Below are 16,230 nucleotides of genomic sequence, written 5' to 3'. Positions count from 1 at the left end.
CTCTTGTATACATATACGAAAAGCTTTTTGTTAGCGGCCTCTATTGAAATACAGACTCTCGTTTTCATTATGAAAATTCGCATCGTTATCTCTTACTCTTTGCAAAATAAGACAAGGCGCACTCTTAACGCTTGGCAGAATATATGCGAAATTTTCTTAAGTCAGGGCAAAAAAAAAGCTTTTATTTAAAGTTCAATTAAAACATGTTTTAGGCTAAAACGCTCTTTTAAGGCTATTGCAGTAGCAGCAGAAGCAGTGGCATGAAATACTCTCAAAAAAGATTGGATTTTTATGAATTCATATACAATCACAATTTACATTAATTCATTCAATAGCCTATGGCCAACAATTTTTCTACAAAGAAATATAGATAGAGGGTTTAATTTGTATGGTTTTTATTTCTCTACTACCCCCTTCATCTACTTCAACGATGGCAAATTGTAAGCATTGAGATGCCTGAGATTTTCTGTCAACCGAATTTGAGCAGTGGTATATAAAGCTCCAGCACACTGCATGAAATTATTCAGTTTACTGTTGTGGGTTCATCCAATAGTAACCCTTAACGAAAAGCCATCAACAAAACGTCTCAATAATCCTTCTGAGTGAGAGTGTGTGTGCGGTGTTAATTTATTGTTTCATTCCAAATTAGAACCAAAATGAAATCTATGGTATGTTTAATGGAGAAAAAAACAAACTGCATTTATAAAAGACAGATATATAATTAAGAATCAATAGAATAAATATTAAAAAAATATTTAAAAAAACACATATTTAACAAATTGAAAAAGAGATCAAAGTTCTAAGTGTAAAATCTAAAACTAATGTGGTCTTTGTGAATTAAATATAACTAGAACTATGAACATTTGGTAATTAGAGCAAAGAAGTGAAACGAAAGATTTAAGCAACAAACGTGATTTGTGGAAACTCAAGACAATCAATTTGCTTATAATTGAACCAATTATTGATAATAGATTATAATTATTGTTTATTATAACATATACAACTGAAAATGATGGCTGTCTAAAATATATACCAGGAAACTATTAATGAGTGGTGGATGCAATATTTGCAATATTTTCTATTATAAATATGGGACAAAATGGATAAATTTTATTGTAAAACACAACAATTATACGTATTTAAAAATTTCGAAATGGATTTTTGGCCTACAATCAATGGATCATTAATATTTTTGAAATATTGAATCAGTTAAGATTTTGGCAATGCAATGGTTAATTTTCAAATTGATAACATCACTGATGCTATCATTCTAATAGACTGAAATATTTTAGAATTATTTTTTTCATTATAATTTTTTTTATAATACAATCCATAATTCCACAAATATTATAAAGCAATAAATTATGTGATCACTATAGCATTACTTTGTATTACAACTTACCTCTCAGAAATATTTGTAACAAATTCCATATGGGTAACAATTCCGAATTATTTGCGGGTCTATATTACATTGGCTATCTATCCAACATATATTGAAATGAACAATATTGCGTCAACTTTTACGAACCTATTTTTACAATGGACTGAATAGTCTAAATGAGCCTGTTCTAAACTTTGTTTGAAACCCCTATTCGTTTTTCAACCTTCTGAAATAAAGTTGATATATAAAAGTCACAAATCAACTAATCAAGATTCCATAAAAACAGGACGAAAATGGGAGTCGACTTTTTGTTAAATTCTTATTCGACAAATTGGTTTTTGATATTTAACATATTTTCTTTTGATGGTTACCAAAACTAAATAATCGACGTTTAATATAAAAATCGTAAAATAATAATAAAAATCGTAAAACTATATTTTATCTATCAAACTTTAGAAGGGAAAAATTCATTGTGGATAATTAAAGCCGTTACACACAAAAAAATATCAATTAATTTGATTGTCAATACAATTAAAATTATGTTTAAATTTGAGCTAACAACGTGTTTTGTAAATACAATTACGATTTTAGTCACTTTAGCAACTAAGTTTGTTATATCAACAAACATTTTGTTTTATCAACAAAAATTTAGTTGAACTTAAAAATTTTCTGTAACAACAATTTATTGTTAGCTCAAAAATTATAATATTATTTTGTGTGTATGGTTAGACGAAATTTTTATTTAAAACTATTTTCCGAATTATATAAAAAGTGGAGATGTAGACTTTTCCAAGCTTTGACAATTCGATTAAATTTTTCCATAATTTTACAAAATCGGAATGTCGACTTTTCCAAATTCCAATAAGTAAAATAAGACGAATTTTTGATTCTCATTGCAATCCTTAGAAAAAAGAGAGCCTTCACCGAAAAAAGTAAACTGTTTGATAGGAAAAATAAGCTATCTCGTGCGAAAAATGAACTAAATTGTACTCCACATTTTAAGATTTCCACAATGCGTTGTTATAACCAGGAAAATTTAATGCCATGTTGCACTTTCTAGCAGGAGTTCATGAAATTACACCCTCTCATAGAAGAAAATTTAACTAGAAGTAATGATAATGAAGAAAATAATGAAGAAAATCATTGGCGCCAAATCATGACCATTTTAACCATACAGTATATCACAATGGACTGAATAGTCCAAGTGATCGTGCTGCCACCTAACAACCGTACAGTAGTTCATTCTTATTATTTTTGGAAATCGTACGAAAATTTCCTTTTGCATTAGTTCATATTGAACTTATGTGTATGGTCATTGAACTTTATACCCACGGTTAGTTCATAAAACATACGTAAAAAAAGTAAGATTTCATTTAGCTATGAAAAATTTCGACAAAAATGATAAAAAATATATTTTTGTTTGCAATAAAAATAAGTTAAATTTAGCTTTAGTTTAACTACGGATTTTTTTTAGTTTTGAAGTTAGCATGTCCTCCCTGCATAGAAATTATCATGGGTTCCAGTTTCTGCCGAACATCAAAAAGTGTTTCACACGTAGTTTATCTTATCTCAGAACTCTACGGAAGATTTTGTTATATCTGACGGATCATAGTATAGATATGCAGAAGGAAATCAAAGTGATAACGAACTGTGTCGAACGTTTCAGCCTAAGGTTAAATATTGTCATGGATATCTGATTGGCTAGGAGAACTATGGAACTATGGAATACAAGACCGCACATATTAAGGGCCAGAGTGATGTATTTGTTACCATGTCCGCCCTTGATAGAAAGGGTCAATCGAAAATTAAACATTTTTAGTTTTTAGCTCAATAATGCTGCACGCAGAGAAGGAATATGATCACGCCAAACGTGTAGCAAGAGCATAATGTTATTTTTGAACGGTGAACATGGAACATTTTTATCACGACAATATTGTTTTCTCGGCAAATATATACAGGGTTGCCGAAATCAGCTACATAATTTTCGAAAAAATAACATGGTTGCGAAAAACATGTTCCATTCTCACCGTCCAAAAATAAAATTTTGCACTTGAAACATGTTTGGAGTGATCATATTCCTTCTCACAATGGACTGAATAGTCTAAGTGAGCCTGAATCTTAATCGGGCTGCCACTTTAACCTAACCTAACCTTTTTCTCTAGGTGTAAGGGCCACATACTGATAAGAGAGTTTAGTTATGCTAATCTAAGTGTGCCCACAATAATTGATAGACACAATACTTTCTTTCTTGGTCTCAATCACGAAATTAATTGATCCAATTATTAAAATCGTTTTAGTTGATAATATCAATCACCGACACTAATTAAAAAACTATTTATGCAATAAAAATTTGAATTTTGTTGTGATTAAAAAACTAATTAAAACTTTAATCACAAATCAAATTTCAAGTGGTAAACCAGCAAATGTTGAAACCGGTACATATTGGCAATTTATTTAATGGGCAATTAAATTTATGCATCGGTATGGTCTTTTGTTTTTTGGTTGTTAAACAGTCGATACTAACTGTCCAATTTTAATATTATGGACCCAAAGAAGTGAAATTTCGAGATGGGTCTGTAGTAGGTCTATATTTAATTGTGGATCAATATAGGCCAATTTTCTTTGGAATCAAATAGTGATCCCTTTTATAAATTTTAATTTTGTAAAAGGAAAATTTGGAAAACATAATTTTCGACTGTTTAACATTTTAAAAGACTCGACTTCTGAGATTATTGAAAATTCGATTTTTGTTATCACAACTTTGAATTATAAGTCGAAAGAAGTCAAATTTCGAGAGGGGTTTTTATTAGGTTTACATCTAATTATGGAACGATATGGGCGAATTTTTGGGAAATCTAAAAGTGAAATTGTTTTAAAGCTGATTTAATTCCATATTAGTTTATGGAGTTATTACGTTTTAAGAACGTTTCCATGAATTTAATAATATTTTGCGTATGTTAGTTAAATTAACTAAAACATAGAAGAAAATTATACACAAAGCATTTAAATTCTAAATTCGTACTTCTCACAAAATAGTTCATTATTTCTTAAAATTTGTTAAATTTAACTAAAAATGCGCCCATCTTGAACTTCGTATGGCACTAAAGACATTCTTGCAATTTTGAACTCCTACTTTCAAACTATAACATTTTCTTTAACAATTGGAAAAAATTAATTATGTCTAATAAATTTTCTTGAAATAATTACTTATTTTTGTGATATCGCCGTGATGTCAGCGTTTGTAATACTGTTTAGTTCAAATTTTCTAAAAATAACCAAAATTTTTCTTCACTGTTTTTTAAATGTATTGTTTGATTTGGACCAATTGTCTTTTTATAATTGTCAATATTGGCTAATTAATTTGATTCGGCATACAAATAAAAAAAGTTGACTTGTGAACTGTATGTGGGTTTTTATGAACGTAAATTTTAAATGAATTTGATTAAAAGAAAACCCTACAGGACACTCAACAAGCCAAATTTGGAAGGTATTCAACCTTATATACCCAGCAAACAAAAATGGAAGTGCTTCTAAAGGCACGACTTTAAAATAACTTCCAAAAATGTTTTTTTTTTATTTTTACTATACACACAGAAAAAAATTCTGTAGTTAAACTAACGCTAAATTTAACTTATTTTTATTGAAAAAAAATGTATTTGCTTATAGTTGAATTTTATTATTTTTATCGAAATTTTCCACAGCTTAATGAAATCTTACTTTTTTTAAGTATGTCTTAAAAATTCTATGAACTAAACGATAGTATAAAGTTCAATGAAAGCAAAAGAAGATTTTCGTTTGATTCCCAAAAATAGTAAGAATGAACTACTGTATGGTTAAAATGGTCATGATTTGGCGCCAATGATTTTCTTCTTTACTTTTAGTTCATTTTTTTTCTATGAGATGATGTAATTTCGTGAATTGCAGTTAAAAAGTACAACAGGGCATTAAAATTTCCTGGTTTTAGCAACGCTTTGTGGAAATCTCAAAATGTGGAGTAAAATTTAGTTCAATTTTCGTGCGAGGTAGTTCATACTTCCTATAAAGCAGTTCACTTTTTTCGGTGCAGGAAGTTCTTTTAATTCAATTTTTTTAAATCGCCTTTTTCAGTATTTTAATAAGTAATTTTTACTTCTTTTGTTTCAAATTGCATAAAAACAGAGTAAAAAAAATTTTGTCGAAAAAATCTAATGGAAATATTGCGAATTTTGAAAAATATTTCAGTTTAAACGATTCAGATGCATTACAAATCATAAACATTTTTTAAATTATTTATTTAGCAAAATATCACAAATTTTTTTTATTTACATCCAAAACACTGAATTCGGATCGCACCTTAACAAGTGGTATCAATTTAGTGCAACGGCTGTTGAAATGGTGGACATATTTCCTATGACAAGCCCATGTTAAATTCATCGTTTCTGCGCCAATTTTGCACCAAAAAGAATATTTTCACTACTTTTTTGCCGAAGGTTTTTTTTTTTGTTTTGCTGGATATTTTTAGTTTGGAAAATCTTTAGATAGACTTAGAATTTTCTGACAAATCTGAATATATACACTGAAAAAACAGTGAACCCACCAGGAAGAAAAATTTCGGTTAATTTTAGAAAATTTTGAATATTTTTGGAAAATTTTAACTAAACAGTATAACAAACGCTGGCATCACGCCGATGTCATAAAAATAAGTAAATATTTTTCGATAAATTCTAGAAAATTTATTAGACATAATTAAATTTTTGCACTTGTTAAAGAAAATTTTGTAGTTTGAAGGAAAAAATTGGAGTTCAAAATTGCAAGAATGTCTTTAGTGACATACGAAGTTCATGATGAACGCATTTGTAGTAAAATTTACAAATTTAAAGAAATATTGAACTATTTTGTGGAAGACACGAATTTAGTTAATCTTTATCCTTCATTTGTGTATATTTTTTTCTTCGGTTTTAGTTAATTTAACTAACGTACACAAAAAATTATTAGAGTAGAGGAAACTTTCTCCAAACATAATAATTCCATGAACTAAACGAAAGTTAAATTGACTTTATTGAAATAGAGAGTTCACTTTTTTTTGAGTGTACACTTTATGAGGTCCCAGACCAATATGGCAATACTTTACAAAGGCCACAACAAAGTTTGTATTATTCCATTCTATGGTGGAGGATGTAATAATGAAATGGCATTTTAAAAATCAGTTTCCGTTAATAAGTTCCTAAATGTCTCGTACTTTTGCCAATAATTAAAAACAAAAAATCCACTATATTAGCCAAATTAGAAACAAAAACATTATAAAATTTTTCCGACAAAAGCCAAATTAATTTCTCCCTCCCGTCATTAAATTAACGTAGAAAAGGGTGGAACATGTGGCTTTTCAAATTCTTTGTCATCTACTCAAGGTTTTTCCTTCACACAGCTATTATTTATTACTTAACACTTCATTTAACGTCACAAGCAATGGCATGCTTGCACAGCTCTATCACTGCCAAGTTTAGTCAAGGTGAAGATAAGCCAAAACTGAAGCAAGAAAACCATGGCAAACAATGTTCAGCTCAAATGAATTCCGCCGTTGATCATGATAATGATGATGATGAGGAGGACTCTAATACAGCGATGATAGATATGTGAGAGGAAGGCACAAGCCAAAATCAAGACAAGTGAAGAATTGAGTAGGCATTCACAGCTAGAGACTGCAATGAACTTGGCTTAAAGCCATTACAAATGCACTGAAATAAAGCTACGGAATCAAAGCCACAAATGCATGATGGCACAAAAAAAGCCGGCATAAAATTTGCCACAATAGTAAAAAAATAAAATAACATTTAAAAAAAAATATATTATATATTATATAGTATAGGTTTCACAAAAACATAGACATAACAACACAATGTAAACAAAATCAATTAATGTGTAATATTTTGTTGTTGTCGATTATGACACGTATCCGTAGTCCAGACCCCAATGGATACACTTTTATTGTGTCAAGCAATTGTAATACCACGGCCCATTTTTGCTATAAATTATAGCTACTTTTCCTTTTTTAGAATCTTATGTATTTTTTTCCTAGTAGATTTTGTAGACAACGGAAGTTTGTTGTTCGATAAGTATGGCGGATGGGTATGGTTACTGCACGTTTCTGGTTAAGGTCGTTTCGAGTTCCTTTTTAAGAAAATTGGTCTATTTATTCGTATATATGGCCTCGTATTATATAATAACGTCACAAACATTGTGCGGTAATATTATAAAACTTTTTGGGTAATGTATGTCAATGACCGTATTGATAATATTTTTGTCATTGTTGTCATATTAAACATACTAGATTTTATAGACTAGGAAATAAAGATAATGTTTGAATATTGTAGAAAAATTTCAATATCTTCAAGAATGGACAAACAACGTAAAATATTGACATGCCAGTCAGCGTTTCCAGTACTGGTGATTTTCCCAAAAATTTAACATTTTTCTCTAAGAATGGGGTTGAAATTTTTAGTTCAGGCACTTGGGAATTTGAAAATTTTCACACATTTGTGAGTTTTTTTCGAGATCTGTTCAGAACAATAATAAATAATAATATGATTTACATAATATAATGCAAAAATAAAGTACTTTTTTCTAAATTCCCAAAACTTATTGCTAAATATGATTGGCCATGAAATTTTTCCCACTATATATTGTGAAATCATTTCTTACGAAAACAGGCATGATAAAGACTAAAATCTTTTGGTTCATGTTAAAAATAAATAAAAGAACAATTTATTCTTAAAATCCAAAATCGAGTGTATATGAGTTTTTGGGGCAAGAACCAGTAAAATACTAGCAACATTGATGCCAGAATTCTTCCTCATATACCACTACATTACGGTTGCCACAGTTGGTAGAATTCTACCAAAAATGGAATATTTTTTTACTGTTTGCTAGATTCGTAGAATTGTTGATGTTTTTGTAGATTTTGCAAAATATTCCTCACCACCTAACAGTTACTTCTCAAATTTTCGATAAAGATAAAATGTTGTCTATGTATCAAATGTCTACAGAAGCATGTCTAAGAATAAAATTTTGACAAAATTTTGTCTTGGAATAAAATGTTGACAAAATTTTGTTTAGGAATAAAATGTTGACAAAATTTTCTCTAAGAGTAAAATGTTGACAAAATTTTCTCTGGGACTAAAATTTTGACAAAATAGGAATAAAATGTTGACAAAATTTTCTCCAAGAGTAAAATGTTGACAAAATTTCCTCTAGGACTTAAATTTTGACAAAATTTTCTCTAGGAATAAAATACTAGAGAAAATAATGACAAAATTTTCTCAATGAATAAATATAAAATACAAATAAATATAAATAAAAATTTGACAAACAAAATTTTTATATAGAAATACAATTTTCTATAGAAATAAAATTTTGACAAAATATTCTATAGAAATAAAATTTGTACAAAATTTTATATAGGAATAAAATTTTTACAAAATTTTCTTTAGAAATAACATTTTAACAACATTTTATATAGAAATACAATTTTCTATAGAAATAAATTTTTGACAAAATATTCTATACAAATAAAATGTTCGCAAAATTTTTGACAAAACTTTCTATAGGAATAAAATATTGACAAAATTTTCTCTATGAATACAAATACAAAAAAAATCTATAACAAGTATATACGGCCGTAAGTTCGGCCAGGCCGAAGCTTATGTACCCTCCATCATGGATTGCGTAGAAACTTCTTCTAAACACTGCCATCCACAATCGAATTACTTAAGTTGCGGTAACGCTTGCCGATGGCAAGGTATCTTAAAACCTCCTAACACCATCTTCTAAATTGTATGTAAGTCCATACGTGGTATATATTAAGTCAAAAAAGATCGATCCAATACGTATATAATTCAGTTTGGCAAAGTGGACATAAAATTTTGACAAAATTTTCTACAGAAATAAAATTTTAACAAAATTTTCTATAGAAATAAAATTTTCACAAAATTTTCTATAGAAATAAACTCTTGGTAGATTATTTGTGGCTCGAGTGGCAACCATGATTATGAACCGAATAAAATTTGAACAAAATTTTCTATAGAAATAAAATTTTGACAAAATTTTCTATAGAAATAAAATTTTGGTAGATTATTTTTGGCTCGAGTGGCAACCATGATTATGAACCGAATAAAATTTGAACAAAATTTTCTATAGAAATAAAATTTTGACAAAATTTTCTATAGAAAGAAAACTTTGAAAATGATGAAAATTTTATTATGAACCGAATAAAATTTTAACAAAATTTTCTCTAGAAATAAAATTTTGACAAAATTTTCTATAGAAATAAAATTTTGACAAAATTTTCTATAGAAATAAAATTTTGGTAGATTATTTTTGGCTCTAGTGGCAACCATGATTATGAACCGATATGGACCAACTTTTGTGTGATTGGACCAATTTTGGTATGGTTGTTAGCGACCATATACTAACACCACGTTCCTAATTTGAACCGGATTGGATGAATTTTGCTCCTCCAAGAGGCTCCGGAGGTCAAATCTGGAGAACGTTTTATATGGGGGCTATATATAATTATGGACCGATATGGACCAATTCGGGCACGGTTGTTAAAGATCATATACTAACACCATGTTCCAAATTACAACCGGCTTGGATGAAATTTGCTTCTCTTGGAGACTTCTCAAGCCAAATCTGGGGATCGGTTTATATGGGGGCTATATATAATTATGAACCGACGTGGACCAATTTTTGCATGGTTGTTAGAGACCATATACCAACATCATGTACCAAATTTCAGCCGGATCGGATGAAATTTGCTTCTCTTTGAGGCTCCGCAAGCCAAATCTGGGGATCGGTTTATATGGGGGTTATATATAATTATGGACCGATGTGGACCAATTTTTGCATGGTTGTTAGAGACCATATACCAACACCATGGACCAAATTTCAGCTGGATCGGATGAAATTTGCTTCTCTTTGAGGCTCCGCAAGCCAAATCTGGGGATCGGTTTATATGGGGGCTATATATAATTATGGACCGATGTGGACCAATTTTTGCATGGTTGTTAGAGGCCATATACCAACACCATGTACCAAATTTCAGCAGGATCGGATGAAATTTGCTTCTCTTTGAGGCTCCGCAAGCCAAATCTGGGGATCGGTTTATATGGGGGCTATATATAATTATGGACCGATGTGGACCAATTTTTACATGGTTGTTAAAGACCATGTACCAACACCACGTACCAAATTTCAGCCGGATCGGATGAAATATGCTTCTGTTAGAGGCTACACAAGCCAAATCTGAGGGTCCCTTTATATGGGGGCTATACGTAAACGTGAACCGATATGGCCCATTTTCAATACCATCCGACCTACATCGATAACAACTACTTGTGCCAAGTTTCAAGTCGATAGCTTGTTTCGTTCGGAAGTTAGCGTGATTTCAACAGACGGACGGACGGACGGACGGACATGCTTAGATCAACTCAGAATTTCACCACGACCCAGAATATATATATACTTTATGGGGTCTTAGAGCAATATTTCGATGTGTTACAAACGGAATGACAAAGTTAATATACCCCCATCCTATGATGGAGGATATAATAAAAATTTTATAATTTTCTATAGGAATAAAAATTTTATAATTTTCTATAGGAATAAAATTTTGACAAAATTTTCTTTAGAATTAACATTTTAACAAAAAATTTTATATAGAAATAAAATTTTGACAGAATTTTCTATAGAAATAAAATTTTTACAAAATTTTATATAAGAATAATATTATGACAAATTTAGAAATAACATTTTAACAAAATTTTTATATAGAAATACAATTTTCTATAGAAATAAATTTTTTACAATATATTCTATAGAAATAAAATTTTTACAAAATTTCTAAAGGAATAAAATATTGACAAAATTTTCTCTATGAATACAAATAAAAACAAATATATAATAAAAATTTTACAAAATTTTCTATAGAAATTAAATTTTGATAAAATTTTCTTAGAATTAACATTTTAACAAAAATTTTTATATAGAAATAAAATTTTGACAAAATTTTCTATAGAAATAAAATTTTTACTAAATTTTTATAGGAATAAACAAAATTTTTATATAGAAATACAATTTTCTACAGAAATAAAATTTTGACAAAATTTTCGATCGAAATAAAATATTTACAAATTGTTATATAGGAATAAAATTTTGACAAAATTTTCTATAGGAATAAAATATTGACAAAATTTTCTCTATGAATAAAAATACAAAAAAAATCTATAATAAAAAATTTGACAAAATTTTCTGTAGGAATAAAATTTTGACAAAATTTTCTTTAGAAATAACATTTTAACAAAAATTTTATATAGAATAAAATTTTCTATAGAAAAAAAAATTTTTGACAAAATTTTCTGTTTTGACAAAATTTTCTATAGGAATAAAATTTTTGCAAAATTTTCTATAGAAATTAAAATTTTACAAAATTTTCTATAGAAATAAAATTTTGGTAAAATTTTCTAAAGAAATAGGTTAGTGGCAGCCCGATATTTCAGGTTCACGTAAACTATTCAATCCATAGTGATATCACAGCGGTGACAAAATATTTATAGGAATAAAATTTTGACAAAATTTTCTGTAGAAATAAAAATTTTACAAAATTTTCTATAGAAATAAAAATTTAACAAAATTTTCTATAGAAATAAATTTTTTACAAAATTTTCTATAGAAATAAAATTTTGGCAGAAATTTCTATAGAAATACAATTTTGACAAAATTGTCTATAGAAATAAAAGTTTTATAAAATTTTCTATAGAAATAAAATTTTGATAAAATTGTCTATAGAAATAAAATCTTGGAAAATTTTTTTATAAAAATAACATTTTGGAATTTTTTTATAAAAATAAAACTTTGACAATATTTTCTATATAATCGTATCTTCCTTATTCCTTAAAGGGTATGAAAAATATTTCAAATTCCAAATTTCTAAATCTAAATCAGGACCTTTTGTAAAAGAAAAAAAAAGATTTTTTCATCAGAAATATATCAGATATTTTCGGACATTTCTTCTCCAAGCAAAAATTCTTTAAAATGTTGTAACCTAATTCCATCATTCCAATTTCTTATCAATATTATTACAATATCTACTCTCTTTCTATCATTTCAGCTAATTTTTGGGCTCTTAGCCCTTTGTGTCTTCGCACATGCCGAGGATGCCAAGAAGGCTGACGAAACAAAAGCCATTGAACCAAAACCCGCCGCAACAGAGGCTAAAGCGTCTGTAAGCACTACTGAAAAGAAACAAGAAAAACGTGGTATTCTTCATGGTGTTGGACATGGTTATGCTCCAATCAGTTATGGTCATTCTGGTGGTGCCGCCCTCTATGGTGGTCATGGTGGTGGTATTGTTCTGGGTCATGGAGGTGGTGGCCTTTATGGCGGTGGTATTGCCTATGGTGGTGGTTTTGGCGCTACTGCTGGTGCTGCTGCTGCGGCTGCTGCTGCAGGTGGTGCTGGTGGTGCTATCCCCACCAATGTCCAAGTCAACACAGTTGTACGTAATGTACCTGTACCTTATCAGGTTGAGCGTCGCATTCCCTATCCAGTTGAGCGAACGGTGACCTATCCCGTTCAGGTTCCAGTACCCGCCCCCTATCCTGTTGAGAAAACAGTTACATACCCTGTCAAGGAAATCGTTAAAGTACCTGTACATATTCCTCAACCCTACCCTGTAGAAAAGACTGTTCATGTCCAAGTCCCAGTACATGTTGATCGTCCAGTACCCGTTAAGGTTCCCGTCCCAGCTCCCTATCCAGTAGAGAAAATTGTTCAGGTACCAGTTAAGGTACCAGTACCACAACCCTACCCCGTAGAAAAGGTGGTTCAAGTTCCTGTTAAGGTGCCCGTTCATGTTCCCCAACCCTACCCCGTAGAAAAGATTGTTCAAGTTCCCTATAAGGTGGCTGTAGATCGTCCCTACCCAGTCCATGTTGAAAAACCATATCCAGTACCAGTAGAAAAACCAGTACCATACCCAGTCGAGAAGAGAGTGAACATAAATGTTCCCGTGCCAGTCGATCATCCAGTACCAGTGCCAGTTGACCGCCCCGTAGCTTATCCAGTTAAGGTGGGAGTACCTCAACCTTATCCAGTTATCAAGGAGGTCCCATACCCAGTTGAACGTCAAGTACCCTACCCCGTCAAGGTAGCCGTTGAGCGTCCAGTTCCCGTGCCAGTTGAACAACATGTGCCAGTTACTGTTGAAAGACAAGTACCCTACAAAGTTCCAGTTGCCGTACCCGTCCATGTAGAGAGTCATGTTGGTGGTGGTGGCATTGCTTACGGAGGATATGGTGGAGGATATGGTGGAGGATACGGTGGAGGATACGGTGGAGGATACGGTCATGGTTTCGGCCATAGTGGTCATGGCGGTCACTACCATAAAAAATAGACAAATTCACTTGAGGCCTACAACTCACAACAAATAACAAAGATTTCTTATAAACGCAAATCACTGGTCTGGTTTTTTTAGAATCTAAAATGACTTGATTTCGTTTATTATATAAAAAAAATGTATTTTTATGTTTCGTTTTTAATTGTAAATCTAATTTTTTGTATATTTTTTTTTGTTTAGTTTTAGAGTGTGATAACGATACAAATTTAGTGAGAAAAATCGAAAAAAAAAATATTTTTTTGCGAAAAGTCAAAACGAGTAGTGAAAGGGGCAATTTTAGAAAGAAATCTGTTGTGAAAATATGGAGGAAAAAATTCTTTTACATTTACGACTGACCCCAAGAGACTTTTTTGTGTTCCAATTTAAAAACACTGCCAACTCAATACTCTTGAATATTGATATTCACAGTCAAACTTGCCTTCTTTCCATATTTTTTCGAAGTGTATCACAACATTTGTTCAATTGCTCCTTTCAATATTTTCTGTAGATTGAGATAAAAAATTTTTACTACATATGAACGAAATGAAATTGTTTATTTTTATAATTTGATTTATTTCTTTTTATTTTTTTGTATATATTTAATGTATTGTGTAAATAAATAAATAAAAACGACCAAGTATGGACACATAAAGAATAAAAATGTTCGTTCTTGTTTTTTTTTTTTAATTTTTTATTAAGGAATATTTTTAATTAAAAAAAAATTGTTTATCCTCTTCCATAGAATGGAAACACACCGAAGTAAAAAATTAAGTATGTTATCTAATAAACATTTTTTGAATTTGTCGAAAAATATTCCTTCCCGGTGGGTTCACTAGGTCCTGTTTGTTTTATGATTTTCTTGATTTTTTTTTTTTGTTAATGACAAAATGGGAACTATTGAACAAAATTAACATACACAAAAAAATTCCGTAGTTAAACTAACGCTAATTTTAACTTATTTTTATTGCAAAAAAATATTTGTTTGTAGTTAGATTTTATTATTATTTGCGAAATTTTGCACATCGTAATGAAATCTTACGTTCTTTTAAGCATGTCTCAATATTTTATGAACCACAATGACCGTACACATAAGTTCCATATGAAAAAAGTAGACTAAAGAATATACATATTTCAAGTCAAAATTACCATGTCCTACTCGATGGTGCGCAAATTTCTGCAGAAACTGGCAGCGAAGAAAGACCATTACTTAAGTCTTGCATAAGTGAACTGTTGTTTAGAGAGTATTTTATAAAATCACTTTTTGGCTTATTAGAGTGAATTTCTATGCTAATTAAAAATTTTCAAAACTCTAGCTAGCCATTCGTTGTTGCAACATAAGCTTGAGTGAACATAATGGACCACTCATACCCAGAATAGTGTGAAGTTGGGTATGATAGATGTAAAACTAGTTGAGTTTTCAATAAATACAAAATAACAGCATATTTTTGGCATCCCTTCTATCGAAGTTTCCCTTCTATAGAAGTTTCTACGCAGTCCACGGTGGAGGGTACATAAGATTCGGCCTGACCGAACTTACAGGCGTATATACTTGTTTTAATGTAGCCCTTCATAGGAACCCATCTCACGATATGAATTCGTGAAGGCACGGAAGGGCTATCTATGACCAATTTATTTGATATCTGTACATAATGGGACCTTAATGTACATTGTACTTTTACACTGGTAGTTTTGTAATATTAACGAATTTTTCATTAAAATTAAGCCACCGAAATAAATATAATGAAATGCCCATAAACACTTTATACCATTAATGAAAAAGTTCATTGTCTTAATGAAAATTGTTAGTTATTCATATGAAAAGATTTGATTGGATTAAATTGGCCATACCTCCATGCCAAATTTGGCATTTATCAGTCTAGTTTTTGGTATAGTCCCCCAAATAGACTGATCTCCCGATTTTATTTCTTGAGGGCATGGAATCATCATTTTTTATTATATAAATAATAACAATTAAAACCAAAGGTTATTTTTGATCAATAACGAGATGTGGCAAATTTTATATATATATATATATATATATATATATATATATATATATATATATATATATATATATATATATATATATATATATATATATATATATATATATATATATATATATATATATATATATATATATATATATATATATATATATATATATATATATATATATATATATATATATATATATATATATATATATATATATATATATATATATATATATATATATATATATATATATATATATATATATATATATATATATATATATATATATATATATATATATATATATATATATATATATATATATATATATATATATATATATATATATATATATATATATATATATATATATATATATATATATATATATATATATATATATATATATATATATATATATATATATATATATATATTCTTG

The 16,230-nt window shown here is 29.3% G+C and overlaps 2 protein-coding genes across 2 annotated transcripts in view; one reads left to right on the top strand and one right to left on the bottom strand.

Annotated features, from left to right (window-relative positions):
• Positions 1–16,230, bottom strand: part of Ance-3 (angiotensin-converting enzyme Ance-3) — a 438,035-nt gene that overhangs the window by 206,627 nt on the left and 215,178 nt on the right. The gene's annotated exons all lie outside the window — the stretch shown is intronic.
• Positions 515–14,451, top strand: LOC142224157 (uncharacterized). The gene is made up of 2 exons (XM_075293942.1): positions 515–668; positions 12,525–14,451. The coding sequence occupies exons 1-2, from the start codon at positions 657–659 to the stop codon at positions 13,806–13,808; spliced, it is 1,296 nt and encodes a 431-aa protein (XP_075150057.1). The 5' UTR covers positions 515–656; the 3' UTR covers positions 13,809–14,451.

This window comes from Haematobia irritans, chromosome 2 (genome assembly GCF_050003625.1).
Source record: "Haematobia irritans isolate KBUSLIRL chromosome 2, ASM5000362v1, whole genome shotgun sequence".
NCBI lineage: Eukaryota > Metazoa > Arthropoda > Insecta > Diptera > Muscidae > Haematobia > Haematobia irritans.
The sequence above is the reverse complement of the archived record's forward strand: the minus strand, read 5'-3'. Positions and strand labels throughout refer to the sequence as shown.